The sequence below is a fragment of the Diplotaxodon limnothrissa genome, linkage group LG18 (assembly GCF_057381915.1).
Source record: "Diplotaxodon limnothrissa isolate DT_005_m linkage group LG18, D_limnothrissa_male_GT1.1, whole genome shotgun sequence".
In the NCBI taxonomy this organism is placed as follows: Eukaryota; Metazoa; Chordata; class Actinopteri; order Cichliformes; family Cichlidae; genus Diplotaxodon; species Diplotaxodon limnothrissa.
In genome coordinates, this window is record NC_140613.1 from 28820052 (window position 1) to 28836145 (window position 16094).

The following is a 16094-nucleotide window of genomic DNA, read 5'->3' on the forward strand; positions in this document are numbered from 1 at the left end:
GGCGGCAGCACACTGAGTGCCTGTCTTGAATAATGAGCTCTATCTAATAAACAGACTGTTGGAGACTGTGTTGACATAAAGCACAGTAGGAGCCCTGCCATGGCCACAGGCAGGCCAGCTCACCCTGTGGCATTACAGCAAGAGCTCATTTTCAGCTTTTCAGCGATGGGAACCAGTTGCTGTCATCCATGACACAGTGTTACTGCTGTTGGTTTAAAAAAACATGGTGTGGGAATGTTGTGAGTGTGTGTGTGTGTGTGTGTGTGTGTGTGTGTGTGTGTGTGTGTGTGTGTGTGTGTGTGTGTGTGTGTGTGTGGGGCTCGGTTTACAGAAAGTGTAGTCCAATGTGTTTCACGGTTGCCTGCCTAGATAAAGGATGTGTGCTGGTGAGCCTGGGTTGTGTCATAGCTGCCTAAAATGTAATGATGAGTGTTCAGAATGCTAACTTCATGTGTTTCGAGCGTGGCTTGTGAGAACTTCATGTTCAAGTGTGCGTATAGCCGAGTGAATGGGGTGTAGGGGACCTTATGCCAATCCATTTAAACTGCGCTCTTGTGTAACTGCATGCAGATTCGCTGCCTTCTGCACCCCTCTTCTGCCTTTTCTCTCTCTTTATTGAGAAAACACAAACACACACACACACACACACACTTTATGCTGCGAGAAGTGCTGGCTATGAAAAGAACAGTTTGATGAGGAAAATTTTAACTGATATGGAAGCATCAGTCATACTCCAGCTGGGAGCCTGCGAGCTGTAACACAAGCCAAATGAAACCAAATGCACTGCTGTTTATTTAGCCAATTGTACGCTCACTAATGTGATGTAATGTGAAGTTTTTGGACAAAGTCTTGAAATACTTGATTATGCCTATGAGGACGACTGCATGGGATTAATGGACCGATGACTTGCACCACTGTATTTGTATTGTACTCAGTAGTGTCTTTTGCCGTTTTAACATTGTCTTCATATTATTTAGTTTATACAGCTGTGTGTGCGCGTGTTTTTGGAGGCTACGTTCTAATATGCTTTTCTCTGGCTCTTTCAGACAATCCCAGCCAAGTCTCCAGAGTTCTAGTTGCAATAGAGACCTTAGATCTGAATGACAATGCACCTGAGCTGGACAGGCAGTACAACACAGCCATGTGTGACTCCTCCTCCATCGGACAGGTCAGTATGTGTTTAAACTACTTGAGGTCTTTATTTCCATTCCAGTGTATATAAAATGTTCATTTTAAAGACATGGAAAGACACTAAAACACATGTTAAGGAAACAAGCCCGGGTTATTACTGGAACTACATTCTGGCACTACACATTTCTCAGTTTAGGTACTTGGACTGCCAGCAGTGCTAAAGACTGTAATTTTTCAAGAAGATGTGAAAAGACTTTAAGTGATGACTACACAGCAGCAGCAGCTGTGTTGTCTTTGTGTCTACATGTGTGGCACTCGTGGTTTTTCGAGGTGTCAGAGCCCAACACACAATCACTGCAGTTGCATGGGTAAAAGCTTACAAATAGAGTGGCAGGGGTATAACGCAATCAGAATGTAAAAGCCAGAGTAGACATCTGGACTGACTGAAAAAGAAGCTGTTCTGTCAGACATGCAAAATGCATGACTGAAAATGCTTTTTAGACACACTGCTAATACTATAGTCTCACATGTTTCAGTCAAATTTGACATATCGTTGGTTTGAATAAAGTCACATAACTGATCACATGGTTACAGTCACTAACCAGTGGCCATTGGTTTGTGGCCAAACTGCTAGCGTTATTAACCTTAAGAAGCTAACATTTTCAGCATATTCATTGTTTTCACCTTTTTATTTTATATTAAGATAAGATAAGATAAGATAAGACTGACTTTTTTATGTATACATATGAGCAGAAGCTTCAAAACCAGTTTTATCTGAAGCCTGAGAAGCTGTGGCTGGATGAACTTTAATCATCCAAAAATCAAACAATATTGATAATCAATGTAATAATTAATAATAATTAATAAAATAATAAATAATGCTTACTTTACATACATATTTTAGAAGTTACAATTTTTAGGTTTGCATTCAAAGCCCCAAATTTCATACCATAAACACAAAACCTGGTTAGTTAGCTTCCCATTAAATAACTATCTTGACAATGTGTCACTTAGCTCGATTGCTACACTATTTCAGTAAATGTTAATGTTACCTCTTCTTTATATTGGCTGAGTCATACAGCCCACCACACGCCACATTTTGCACTAATTATACACATATTCATAATAAATTAGTGTTACTATGTCATATGCAAAACATATGCAAACTTTGTATTTAATGTTCATGTACAGTCATATAATTACAACACAAACAGTCAACGAGTATTCAGCTTGGAGCATATAGAGTGTGGCAGAACAAAGCTGTGTCCCTTCAGATATGGCCACATGCAGCTACAGCATACTCATTCACCATGGAGCCAGGTGAATCCTCCATGGCCTGTTATCAGAACGCAGCAGTTATTTGCATTGTAATTAAACTCGAGCCTCCTCTCAGGCTGCCTCCCTCCTTCCTGCTTTATTTGTGTTCTTGTCTGTTTCTCTGCATCATGTTTTTCTCACTCGATCCTATCTCAATTATAGAAATCATCCCTTTGCTCTTCAGCCTCCCCTTGGAAACCCTGCTTAGCTCTCCTTTCTTTGCCTCCATATTCCGTTTTCCATGCTGGCTCTGTCACTATCATTTTGGTGTCGTGGCCCATCTGTTGTGTGTGTTTTTTGGTTTTTTTTTGTTTCCACTGGTGCTTTCATTGCTCTGCTCATGCCTTTGTTGTGTCACCACGAAATCTGTGATTCTATGGCAACGACGTTGATTTGTTTTTGCCTGTGATGTTCATGTTTGTGCATGCTGCAATTTGAGTGAGCGGCACGCAGTTCATTAAAGAAAGGCTATGATGTCTTCCCAGTGTGTTTGGGATAGTATATGCACATCTCTGTATGACACGCCATTAGGCAAAGCCTGTTTGAATATTCACCCACAGCATCGGATAACATAATGCAACTGTTCTTAGCAAATCTTCTCAAGGCCTACAGACATCGACTAACTCAAAGAGCACGCTGCACCCTTCATCCCCGCATTGAGTCTCGTATCGAGCACTCGAAAGCGTTCCTGAAAGAGCGCCCTGCATAATGACGAACAGAGAGTTTCATTAAAAAGAAATTACCCATCAGCTCAGTCTGCGGGAGATTTCTTTAAGATTAATTTAGTTAAGATTGCCAATGAGGACTTGCGTACATGCCTTTACAACACCGAAAACTGCACGGCACTGTATTTACAAAAAAGGGGATTCGCACACACACACACACACACACACACACACACACACACACACACACACACACACACACACACACACATGGTTATATTTTTGGTGTGAGTATCAAACACAGTTCACTTATGTCACTATGCTAATTGTTTGACTTGTTTTCATTCTGCCAGTGTCGGCTAATGTTTTTTTGTTTATGTAGCTAAAAGCTCTCTCTGTGTAAGTGTTTTTTCTTCCTCCTTTTCTGTTCTCTCTCTATGCTTTTCCTCAAAACACACAAACACACACGCACTCACACACATTCATTCACGCCCTCCCCTCACCCGGTCTCCCTTGCTCTCTATCTCTGTGTTTCAGGTGGTGCAGGTGTTGCGGGCGATTGATAGAGATGAGGGTGGGAATGACAGCACTGTGTATTTCAGCATCCCTCCAGAGTCCAGCGCTGCCCTCAACTTCAGCGTCAGGGACAGCGGTGGTAGGCACTGAATCTTTCCTTCTCTGTGTAGTTCTCTTAATTCTTGTTTGTCTGCTCCTCCCTTGGCAGATAGACTGTTTCTCCCCCCACTTTTCTAAGGCCCTTAATCCCACATATATTTTTTTTCTGCCTTTCTCTTCCCATCTTCATCTTTCCTTCTATTCTCTCTTTCCCGTTCCTCTCAAAACCACTCCCTCTCTGAGTCGCCTTCCCTTTTTCTGTCCCTCCCTCTGTCTCCTACCATCCATCTCCCATGTCTGGTGGCCCCATTGTTTTGCTTTGTTATCCTCCCCTCTTTTGTTTCGTCCCTCTTGTTGTATCCTCTACATCCATCTTCTTCCCCACGACCATGTAAACTTAGTATTTCCACTGAGAAGCTTTTGAAGAAATCAAAGCTGCTTCGTTTAATTAGCGTCAACTGAATCTAATTTAGCTACTTGTTTGTTTTCTGTGCATTTTTCCCCCTGAACACTTCGTGTCCTCGCTCTTTGTTTTGCACAATTACACACGTATAGTCCTTTAATATCATGCAAACATAAATTTGATATGACTATTTTAATTCAGGGATGCAATGTGCTGCCGGTTCTGTGTAACTGTTCACATCAAGCTGTGTATGTGTGGGGATATTTTTGCATCCTTGAGCAAATATGTAGTCTCCTAAAATTGGATCCACAAGAATTTTGTTGTCTTAGCTCACATTTACATTTCTCTACACAAAAACAAGTTAATTGGCTCACAAATACATTTTTTTGCAATTATGTGTCACCTGTGGAGTTTTCGTGTAAACACATACTTTGAGTCAGTGCAAAAACACAGTGTTTGCTTCCTTGAAGCCTTAACGGCGTGCTGAATAAAAGATAAAACATTTGCAAAAGTGACATTTTTCAATATTTTGAAGAGTGCAGGCCTGATTACATCAGCTGGCATTCTTTTTTCTTTTCACGTCTTTGCTTCTGCATTGCTACATTTTTTTCCTTTGACACAATAACTGTTGTGGAACAGCATGAAGCTCTTCAGTTGGTATGTGCTGCACGGTTGCAGTTGAGGACAGTAATGCAAATCAAAACATTGCACCACTAGCGGATAAAAACTCCACAGAATACTTTCATGTGTGCTTATGCATTCTGCACACAGCTCATCTCTCTCCACTTGAAAGTTTGATTTGTGCGTCATATTAGCTAAAGATGTCAGTAGCATATTGAAGTGTATAATATAGTATTCCATGTGCACGCCTTGGACATATGAACATGTGTACTAGTTGTAGGTATACCTGTTCAAGTGCTCATTAACACACATGTATTCTGATCAGCCTCATGCTGATCAGAATACATGATCAGCATGATCATGTATTCTGATGATCACGCAACATTCAGTGTTGACATGAAATTCAAACCGAGTGTCAAAATGGGGAAAAAAGGTGATTTAAGTAACTTTGAATGCGGCAGAGAACTCTGATGTACTGAAATAATGCAACAAAATCTGAATCCCCCCACCTGAAAAAGAGAAAATAGTGAGGGTTGCTTTGTTGAGGCCTTAGAAGAAAGGCCAGACTCCTTCAAGATGATTGGAAAGCAACAGTAACTCCCAAGCACTGTTAAAACCAAGGTATGCAGAAGAGCGTCTCTGAATGCACAACACGGTCAGCCTTGAAGCAGATGGGCTACCACACCAACCCAGGTGCCTCTCCTGTCAGCTAAGAACAAGAAACTGAGACTACAGCTTTCACAGACTCTACAAAATTGGGCAATAAAAGATTAAAAAGAAAACTTTGCTTAGTGTGATGAGTCTCAAGTTCTGCTGCAAAATCCAGGTAGTCGGGTAAAAATTTGGCGTAAACAACATGAAAGTCACCAAATCTAAATCAAAAAGAGCACTTCTGGGATGCGATGGAACAGGAGATTCACATCGTGGGTGCAGCTGACAAATGTGCAGCAGCTGTTTGCTGCTGTCATTTTAATATGGAACAAAATCTCGGTGGAAATGCTTCCAGCACCTCGTTGAATCTATGCCATGAAGAATAAAGGCAGTTCTGGAGGGAAAGGTAGCATGATGTAACTAATCGAGTGGTCTGTGAGTGTAGCTTGGCAACAAATTTCTCAGCCTTGACTTCATCAGTAAACACAATATGGCAAATACGGGGAATTTGAAAACATCCAATTGAAAATCCAGCAAACACAGGATAACATTTACTCTCATTTTACGTCATAGTACTTTGTTTTGTTCTCCATTAATTCTGACCAAAAAAACTGCATTTTAGCTGCAAAATGCTTTGATTGTCTACTAAGTTAGCTGTATTAGCTAAAATATGCTAAATATAGAACTTAAGACAGGGGTGGGGGAACTTCAGCTTCCTAACACCACCTCCAGTCAGTGTATTTAGATTCCTTAGATGCGTCCTAACACGCATCTAAGAGTCCTGCAGGTCTTAGATGCGTCCTTGATCCAACACAGCTGATAACACAGCTGATAAATCAGCTGTGTTGCTAAATTACCTCCTCAACATGTCTTGAAGTTCTCCAGAGGCCTGGTATGGGTGATATCTAGTGATGTGCGGATCGATCCTGAAATATCGATTCCTCCGATACCAGTCATTTATGTTCTAGAATCGATTCTCACATTAAAATATCGATATTTTAGTAATTTAGAGTAAATTTGTAGTTTATCATTAACAGGAACACAGTGGAAAGAAACTATAACATTCGGATTGTCTACATTCAAAGGAACTACTTCCTCTTCTGTCTTTCATAGTCATGTGTGAAATACAGCTGTATAAATGTCTCGCAGCCCCTTGGCGTGCGCACTCACAACAATGGCTGAGCGTCATGTGCGGACGTATTTTACCTCCACAAACAGCTGAGACGTGGTTTGCGATACATGTGGCAAAAAAGTGCTCCAAGAGTGAGGTGTTGTGGCCATACTTTCCCAACCTTGAGACCTCAGAATTTGGGAGACATTCAAAAGGGCTGTTGTGGGGGGGGGGGGGATAAATACATTTTACAGGGTTTATTTATCGGACAAAATACGTTAAATGTCACCGTTATTATTGGCTGGCCCGGAAACAGCGGGGGTGTCCAAATTCAGAGGCTGCTTCCACCTGAGGCCTTTGCGGTCTAAAGAAAGCTGGGAGAAATTCGGGAGAATGGTGGCTCCGGGAGATTTTCGGGAGGGGCACTGAAATTCGGGATTCTCCCGGAAAAATCGGGAGGGTTGGCATGTATGGTTGTGGCAACATCACTAACCTTGTCAAACACCTCAGAGTAAATCATATCACAGAATATGACGAGCGTATGTTGAGACGAACTGAAGAGAAGGAGAGGGACAGGTGCTGCTAGGGCGAGACAGACGTCTCTCACGGAGTCCTTTAGTGCTGCAGGCAGGCAACGTGTTCAAATAGCACAACTTCAGGTTTTTTATTTCTATATGATGAACTCTGCATTATTAAGTGATAAGAACAAGTAATCTGATGTCCTGTAATCATTATGATGCTATAATTTGAGATACAATAAATAAAATACGTTTTTGTACAAAGTATCGGTATCGGATCAGTATCGTCGATACCACCCTGAATATTACTTGGTATCGGATCGGAAAGGAAATCAGTGGTATCGCACATCACTAGTGATATCTAAAACCTGCAGGACACCGGCCCTTGAGGCCTGGAGTTCCCCACCCCTGCCAGATGAAGATATGTGCTTACATTCGTCAGCAGCTGAAGATAAAATTACTCTTTGACTAATTTTACTACCAAACTGGTGACCAAACTCCCAACTCTTCCTAAACCAGACAAAACCAAGTTAACTCGCCAGATCATGGATGAGTATTATAAACTCAGTGACATGTGAAATCAAAGACCTCTTTGATGTGTCATCCAACAGTAGAACAGAGAGACAATAAGAGCATCCTCAGCTCCCGTGTGGACAGCTTGTCTGACAAAATGCTACATTACTTTCTTTGTTTAAAAAGACAATGATTTGATCTATCTTTTGGATCGCTGAAGATCTTTTTGATAATCGCGTTTGTCATGTTTTCATTCCCAGTGCCATTCATGCTAATGAAAACCTGCTTTCGTGTCAGCGGCTATATTTTTGTGGCCTTGTGTGTGTAATTCTAAAAACGTGAAAGTGAGAGTCAGATCAATACAGGCCGTTACCTCTTTTGTTATTGCTGCTCTCTGTCCTTTTAAATTGCTGTATGTGAGCCTCTCATCACTGATGTCCATTACAATATCTTTAAAAAAAAAAAAAGGGCTTGTGATGTATTCCTTTCATACAAGTGTGTTCTAAAAGTCAGTGCTTTGGATGTACAGGCTTTCTTCTGTACATACTTTGTTGTGTCATTAACCAGGACAAGTGTGGGAGTCTTTGAAAAGGATCATACAGATGGATCTAATGGCACCACATTATTCAAACAATAATTTTAAACGTGAAAGTATATTAGAATTTATGTTTAAGTTTTACAGCCTATCTGGAGTCATAAATCATGAAGCGTCTGGCTGCGGCAGCGAAAAATATACTGTCTGCCCAATTTGTAACACTCTAGTAGATTCATCCTGTAAAATTAGTATCACTGTTATTCTGCTGTGGAACGCTGTAGCTCAAATTAGAAGGGAAGTGAACGAAAATAGTAAAAATAAAAGAGAGGCTAAATATTTTTTCCTGCTCAATTCCTTTGTGGTACAAACCCGTCACCAGCTGACTGCAGTCGCACATTTGCAAACATGAGGACATTCATTTCTGGGCATAATTTCCAAATTGGAACGTCCTGCCTCCATTCTGCAAACAACACTGTAGCATGCGGTTAACAGTGGACTCAAAGTTTCTTCCTATCTGTCAACTCTCCTTCAGGCCCCACAGCCAGCTTGGTGTTGCTGTCCCAGATCCAGCCACTGTCCCGTTCCTCATCCTCCACCTTGACCCTCTACGTGCCGCTCGTCCTGAGGGATGGGACGTCTGGCCTCACCAGCACTGGGACGGTCACTGTGTCCGTCTGTCCCTGCCTGAAAGGAGGGGCACGAGCTGGGGAGAAAGACAAGGACAAACAGACCGAGGGCGAATGGGACTGGGAGAAAGAAGCGGTGTGTCTTCCTCAGCAGTCCACACTGCCCTCCCCTGGGCTCAGTACAGCTGCCTTGCTGGCTATCCTGGCTTGTGTTGCTACATTACTGGGTAAATACTTAATAGCTCATAAAGCTTGAGAGAGATTAAATCTGGGCTTGGCTTAAGATAATGCCAAAAGCAAAAGTAAAATGGTGAAAGGCCCTTGTTTATATAACTTACATGATGGCTTTTATAACAGCACTTAGTGTTATGTACATTATGATATAATATGAAGTTATATCATAAATATTTACTCCCTAGAAATGCATTTAATGCCATTCTACAAATAGAAAGTTGAGTAAATAGCGTTTAGGGCTTGTGTACCTTCAACTACATCCCTGGATGCTTAATCTGCATATGAAAATAATGAAAGCAGCAGCGTAAATATTTCTCTTAGTCACAGCTGCTCGATACAGGTTTGCTTTTCCTCGCAATTTTGGTCCAGTTATTTCCCTTGGCAAGGTCAGCTCTAATCACAGCTAAAATAACAATTTTGAGTGATTATCTGGGCCCTTCGGTTTTTGATAGCAGCATAATAAAATGTCACAGCCACCTTTGCAGAAACTCAAATGCTCAATTGGATAATGCCTAGTTGCTGAGGAGACTGGCTGATAGCCAGCATCATTGTCATTTCTATTGAGTCTGTTGAAATCACTCGTGCCTTGTTGATAAAGGCATTATCATTCTGGAAGGGGCCAGTTCAATCAAGTGGGAGACGCGACATGGCGTGAAGGTGATCGTGCTCAGTGGATTTAGTGGAGTTAAGAATTTAGTTCGCTAAGTGATAATGGCATGATCGTGGGCGGGAGTATAATTCTGCTTTTTCTATTTCTAAACACTATAATAACAGGGCCTTCCACAGAATGCCAAACGTCCTTAAAGAACCTCTGTCATCACCTCCATCAGTTATTAAAAAGGAGCGGGGTTTACACGAGGTAGCCATTGAGCCATTTGGCAACTTTGCCCTGTGGATAGAGGCTGTCTTTAACAGATAAATATACACACACCACGCTATAAAGGTTATTCCTCAAACCGTTATAAAAGGTTAGAGTTTTCCCACTCCATTTAGGGATCATTGAATTAGTTCCATAGAAATCAAATAATGTGGCCTCCAACTATATTAAGGCTGTAGATTTACTTACCGCGGCAGCTTAACCTCCTGCGATACAGCCGTATGGAAACACAAACACATTAGTGTTTGTTAAATCAAATCATACACTGCAAATATAAATAAGCACCCGAGCAGATTCAGCACGGTTTGGATTTCTATAAATACCAAAGCAGTTTGTCCAAATGATAGGGAGAGCTGTCTAAGAGTGAGTGAGTGGAATATATTAAGAAAAAAATATGGGCAATGTCAGTCGATCAACTAACTAGCCTTCTAGTAACCTGTGAGGGTCCAAATTCAGAGAGTTGATCAACTTGTCCACTCAGAAATTCTACATTGGAGTGGAAAAAAAAATTGCATCCTTGAAATGTACAAATGAACTGGAAAGCCAATAATGAGAGAAATTATTGGTAAAGGTGTCACCTTCCACAGGTGTACCAGCAGCAACTTTAACCGGATGCTCAATTCTTCTTGTCCTTGATTTCTGACTGAGGTCTTATTTGGATCGGGTGCCTTCCTGAATATTTATGCACTTTTTTTTAAATTTACTTTTCAGCTTGGTTCTCATTTTCTCCCTATTTGCATCCAGAAAGTTCAGCACATGCAAGAATAGGATTTCCCCCACTTAATAAGCATACTAAAGCTATTATCATAGGTGTCCAATATCTGTTTTTCTACCAACTCGATCCTAGTGCAGGAACCTAATCTAGACCTGCGTCTGTGCCTTTCCCCTGGAAAATTGAAATGAAAAAAAAAAAAAAAAAGCCACTGTTCCCAGAGTTTGATGTCAGTGGGTATGGGAAGGCTGATTCTACTGCCCAATGCTAATGTTGTGTTTGCAAACCTGTTAAAAGTCACAAAGGCATCATTTGGTTCGTTGCCACAGTCCAGGGTGAAATTTAGCTCTCGATATTGGGAATATGCAATAAGAGTCATGGAGTCATGGGACAATAAAGCATCCATTTGGCTGGCTGGAGCTCAAAGTCAATTACCTAGTGGAGGCATGCAGTCTGCTGATATGATATACCAGCCCTCTAACCCAAGGACTCTCTGTATTCGTTTTGTCTCTGTGTTTCACCTCTTTGTCTGCTTGAGTTTTTCTCCCTTGCTCACACACACACATTTCTTCCTCCTTTCCTTTATTTCCCCTGTGACTTCTGCCCCCCCCTTCTCCCTTGTTCATCACTCTTTTTCCAATTTCTCTCCTATGCCTCAATATCCGTTATTCCCGTTGCCACCCCTCGGCAGCGGTGAGTGCCCTGTCATTGTCGCTGCGGCGTCAGAAGCGCGACTCGCTGTCACCGCTGGAGGAGGATGACGTACGCGAGAACATCATAACGTATGACGACGAGGGCGGAGGCGAGGCCGACACAGCTGCCTTCGACATTGCCGCCCTGCAGAGTGCCCCGCACAGCTCGCGCTCACGCGGCTATCGCACGCTGGACAGCAGGAACGTGTAAGCAGGCGGAGGGGTGTGTGGGAGGGTTTGTTTGCATGTGGTGATGCATATATATATAAGTGGGTCTGTTTTTAATTTAATCAAACCATCACAGCGGACCTTTCATTACATGCTGAAAAGAAAATATTATTTACGCCTTCAGAGTGAAACCATTCGTCGCAGTCCAGCTCTTAACTGATCCACTTAAGTAACTGTTTAAGCCACAACTCCCAGGTCATAATCAGCCACCAATCAAAACACTCAAACAGAAGGCTATCAAGCCTGGCAGTCCTAGGAGGCCACTTTGTTGTGCTCATTTTGCTAAAACTCATTTATGTTCTGCTACATCAGAGAGTTGTTTGCACCCACTTTGATGTTCCTGTGAAACATTGTTATTGCCTTTGGACTAATAATTAGCTCCCGGATTCATGCAAGCCATATGGAGAGGCCATAAACAAGTACAAAGGCTGCTTTTAGTTGATCGAAAATTGCTTCTCACAGTTTTTGGAGGTGGACACAGCAACATGAAAAACTGTCTAAATCTAATGCAATCCAGTGCAATATTCCTGCAATATTAACTACCTCTGTGAGACTTTTAATTTCTAATTTCTGTTGGCGCCATGTAACAAAGGAGCGCATAGTTGAGTCGAGCGCTGCTGTAGCTTGTTCTTCTTGGAGTGAACTGTAAGATTTGGAGCGTTCATTATGAAAGAAACGTTGTATTAAAACAGAGGTTATTTTGGCTGTAGCTGCACTGGATCACTTTTTTTTTTTCTTTTGAAATTCCATTCATGGAATCACAAGTTTTCAGTCCAAACAAAATCACACAGTACACCCTTCATATTTCTCACCTGGTTATTTTTTCCCACCCCAAGGTGGACAAATGTCTCAGCAGAATATCTTGCAGTGTGAATATAGAGTGCAACACAAAACCACAAGTCGTGGTTTAAAAGAAAAAACTGTTTAAAAAATGACCAAAGATATTTCCTGAGCAGCAAGCAGTATTCAAAAACAGGCATAACATGTTCAGATTTAGCCCAATCATATGCCCTTTTTTTGTCTTGCAGTCGTTACTCACATCGTGCTCAAGACAAATCTCGCACTTATAGCTGGGCTCAGAATCCAGGTGTGGATCACAACTACTCAGGACCAGCAGGACCCCTTTACGGTCGTCTCTGCTACAGCAGTCACACGTTACCCATTCTCCGTCGCGCCCCAGGAGGAACGTTCGAGCCAGGCTTGGCGGAGCTGGCGTACCGCTTTCCTGGAGGCCAGCCAGACCATTCCCTGGTTATCCAGAACCAAGGGGCCGTGGTCGGGCCGATGGAGTCTGGGGCGGTGTACATAGCTCCAACGGATCTCAGCACAGGAAGTCGAACGGGGAGTCGGACGGAAAGCCGCGACGGGACCGCACCCCAGAGCGGGGTGAGCACGTCCGATGGAGGGACACCGAGAACCAGCGACAGCCACGACAGAGGAGGAGGAACAGGAACCGCAAGCAACTGTACAGAAGGGAGCAGTGAGGACAAAGTTAACCTCAGTCAAAATGTGGACTGGGTAAGGATGACAGTGAGCTTCACACTAAACGCATGCTAAACACACATGAGCTTAAATAAATGTGCAAGAGAAACGGAGAGACGATGAAGGACACTAGGGTCTCAAACATAATGCCACTATTTAGCAGTGATGCCCAGAGAACCCAAGATTCCTGTTTGGTAGAATTTTGATGTCCTTACATCTACATCATTCAAACGCACACTTGCATATTTGTGTTGAATGCAGCACAGGAACTCATTCTGCAACACAGCTTAAAACATAGATTGATGGGGGAATAAATATTTCAATAAGATGTAAAAAGCGGTAGCCGTTGCCGTGAATCGTTAATTATAACTGAATAAATTAGTCAATTAGCAGTAGATGGCCACATTGAAGACATCATTAAAGCTGAATCAATGACTTAATTATTCAATTAAATACGCAAACGAAAACGTGAGAAAGTCATTAAGCAAATATAAAATCATTATAAGGTTTTGAAATCAAACTAATATACTGAACTACTGCAGTGATTAAAGCACTGCCACACTTTTAGTCTCTGCACAGTCACAGAAATGTCCTGGACGTTGTTGGGGGATGATGACAATAAAGACATTATCAGCACATCATATCCTGCTTTATTCTTACTTTTTGTTCTTATGCTTTCATTTATTAGGGCCATGGCACGGCTCCTTGGCCCTAGCTTTATTTAATTTTCAAATATTTTATCTCTCTATCTCTTCCCTTTCCATCTCCCTATCACAGTGCAGTGTTAGCTCATTCTAGTGATCAATTAATGTCTATGTCTTCTTCCAACTCTGCTTTCCCTCCGCTCTCCTCTGCTCACTGTCTGTCTGTCTGTCTCTCCTTCACGTGAATCACTTTTTATCATCATCATCATCTCCTGTTTTTTTCCTTCACGTGGGCAATATGTCATCACTTTTCCTTATCTTTCTACGTTTAATATACCTGTTATTAAATTTCCCCTTCCTCCTTGGGCAAATTGTCTCATCCCATTTTATGTTACTATAACCAAACCTAACATCCAACCCCAGCCCCGAACTGAAACCACTCGTGCTCGCCTACATTCCCTCCAGGTGCAGTCGGAGACATTGCCCAGGGAGCACAACCTTGTCATGACCCGATCCGGCTCCCTCATTGGTCAGGGTCACGGCGTAGGAGGCTGGGTGTGTGACTCGGCTACCCTCCCCATGGCAGGACGCAGGGCCTCTCGTACCGGCATGTCCCCCAAACGCACATGTGGCAGTCTGGCTGAATCTGACTCTGGTGGAGGAGGAGGAGGAGGAGGAGGAGGGGGGGGGAGTGGAGGAGGAGGTGGAGGTGGAAATGGAAATGGGACCACCTCCACTGATGGACAACAACAACCACCTGCCAGTGGACGCAACTATGCCACTGTCCTGCAGGGGGAAGTATCTGGGCAGAGGGACTACGCTGGCACTCTGGGGAGAGGAGGACTGGAGATGGGAAGCAACTTTGTGGTGGCAAGGCCAGACAGAGAAAGTGGAGGAGTATCACTGACCGGGACTCCATCTGTCTACCCAGAAGCACCTGGCTTTATTGGGGACTGGCGCGATCGAGTAGGTATGGGAGGGTATGTTTTGGGCAGGAGGGATATGACCCCTCAGCTTTTGCCCTTCCCCGGGCAGCCTCGGGCAACATATGGCAGTGTGATGGGCTTTGGGGCCAACTGGGTTCCAGGAATGGAGGCAGCCAGAGGGGGACCAGGGCACGGGGGTCCCTCCTTGGCACTGCGAGTGGGTGAGTTCCTACGTCTGCGCCTTGCCCAGGTCACCTTTGATCCCTCACAGCCGCCATACGACTCTGTGCAGGTGTATGGGCTGGAGGGAACAGGGTCCAGGGCTGGATCCCTCAGCTCACTGGAGAGCGAAGGGGAGAAGGATTCAGAGAAGGAGGATTGGGGGGCAGGGCTGGAAGAGTGGGGTCCCCAATTCCAGAAATTAGCCCAGCTCTTCAAAGACAGGGAGAAAGAGAGGGAAGATAAGGAAAAGGTTGACGAGGGTGCCAAAAAAGAGAAAGAAATGAATGAGGAGCCTGAGAAGAAAGTGAAAAAAGATGGAGTGCGGGCTGGAGAAGAGGGGAAAGATTGAGGAAGGATATAAATGAAACAAATAGGGGCAAAAGGGGGTAAGAGAGAGGGGAGGAAAAGAAGGATGATGAAAAGGCAACTTGAGTTCGAATAATGTGAAGAGAAGTTAAAGGGGAGAAAGATGAAGAGGCAAAGTAATAAAAAGAGACAGAGAAAAATGAGCCTAGGGAGGATGGAGAATGCGAGGGCAGGGGAGGGAGTGATTGATGTAATTTATAGCAATAAGTGTTGAAACGCTGATATGGTTGAGCACAGATACTGAGACAATGCAGAGCCTGCTTCTGCTCGGGGCAGCAACAATTTGTTAAACGCTTTGGACAGAGAAAAACAACTCAAACATCCAAGACTCGATTAAATTCAGCTCTCACGTATGGAATGAGAAACAGCAGGAGGCGAGAAGGAAGACGTCTGGTGCGCCGATCTGATCCCAGTGTCTGCGTGTTTGTGTGCAAGAAAAGTCAGTGAAAAGTGCGTGAGAACACGTGCGCAACCGAGCGCGTGCCGAAGTTTAGAAAGTAGGATAAGACACAGGGGAGGGGGAGAAAGTGATGTTTGACTATAAAGGGAATGGGCGGCAAGGATGTATAGAGAGAGAAATGGTCTTGGAAGTGAGATGATTGTACAGAAACTGTTGCTTTTTATTCCATCTGCAGTGGCAGAAAAAGTGAATTATTCAGCTTGCTACTCCATTCCAAATGAAAATGATGAATCATTTAAATCCTGCAAAAGATTCTTCCTCCTCTCAGCCCACGAGGAAAAACAGACATTGTGAAAAATTTAAATGGTTTAGGGATATGATCCCCCCCCCCTCCCCCGAACCCTCTCAGTTCTTCGCCCCCCCTCCCATCCCCCCCCAGCTATTTTGTAGTTGAGTGTTGGTATGTTTACAAAGATTCACACACAAACACGCGGTGACACAAAAGAACTGATTAACACCACAAGGCTTTGATTGTACTACAGTAAATTACATAATCCATGAGTATTCTGAGGACTCTGTTATTGATGGCATAAATGTGTCTTTTT

At 43.2% G+C, this 16094-nt stretch overlaps 1 protein-coding gene across 2 annotated transcripts in view; it reads left to right on the top strand.

Annotated features, from left to right (window-relative positions):
* Positions 1-15072, top strand: part of cdh24b (cadherin 24, type 2b) — a 115408-nt gene extending 100336 nt beyond the window's left edge. Inside the window, exons 8-13 of one of the 2 annotated variants that reach the window (XM_085378763.1) lie at positions 1047-1168; positions 3651-3768; positions 8613-8933; positions 11221-11428; positions 12478-12967; positions 13999-15072. In XM_085378763.1, coding sequence (XP_085234889.1) covers positions 1047-1168; positions 3651-3768; positions 8613-8933; positions 11221-11428; positions 12478-12967; positions 13999-15072 — 2333 coding nt within the window. The remainder of the gene's footprint in view (positions 1-1046; positions 1169-3650; positions 3769-8612; positions 8934-11220; positions 11429-12477; positions 12968-13998) is intronic. The other variant, XM_085378765.1, reaches the window with a different exon arrangement.
* Positions 15073-16094: the final 1022 nt, after the last annotated feature.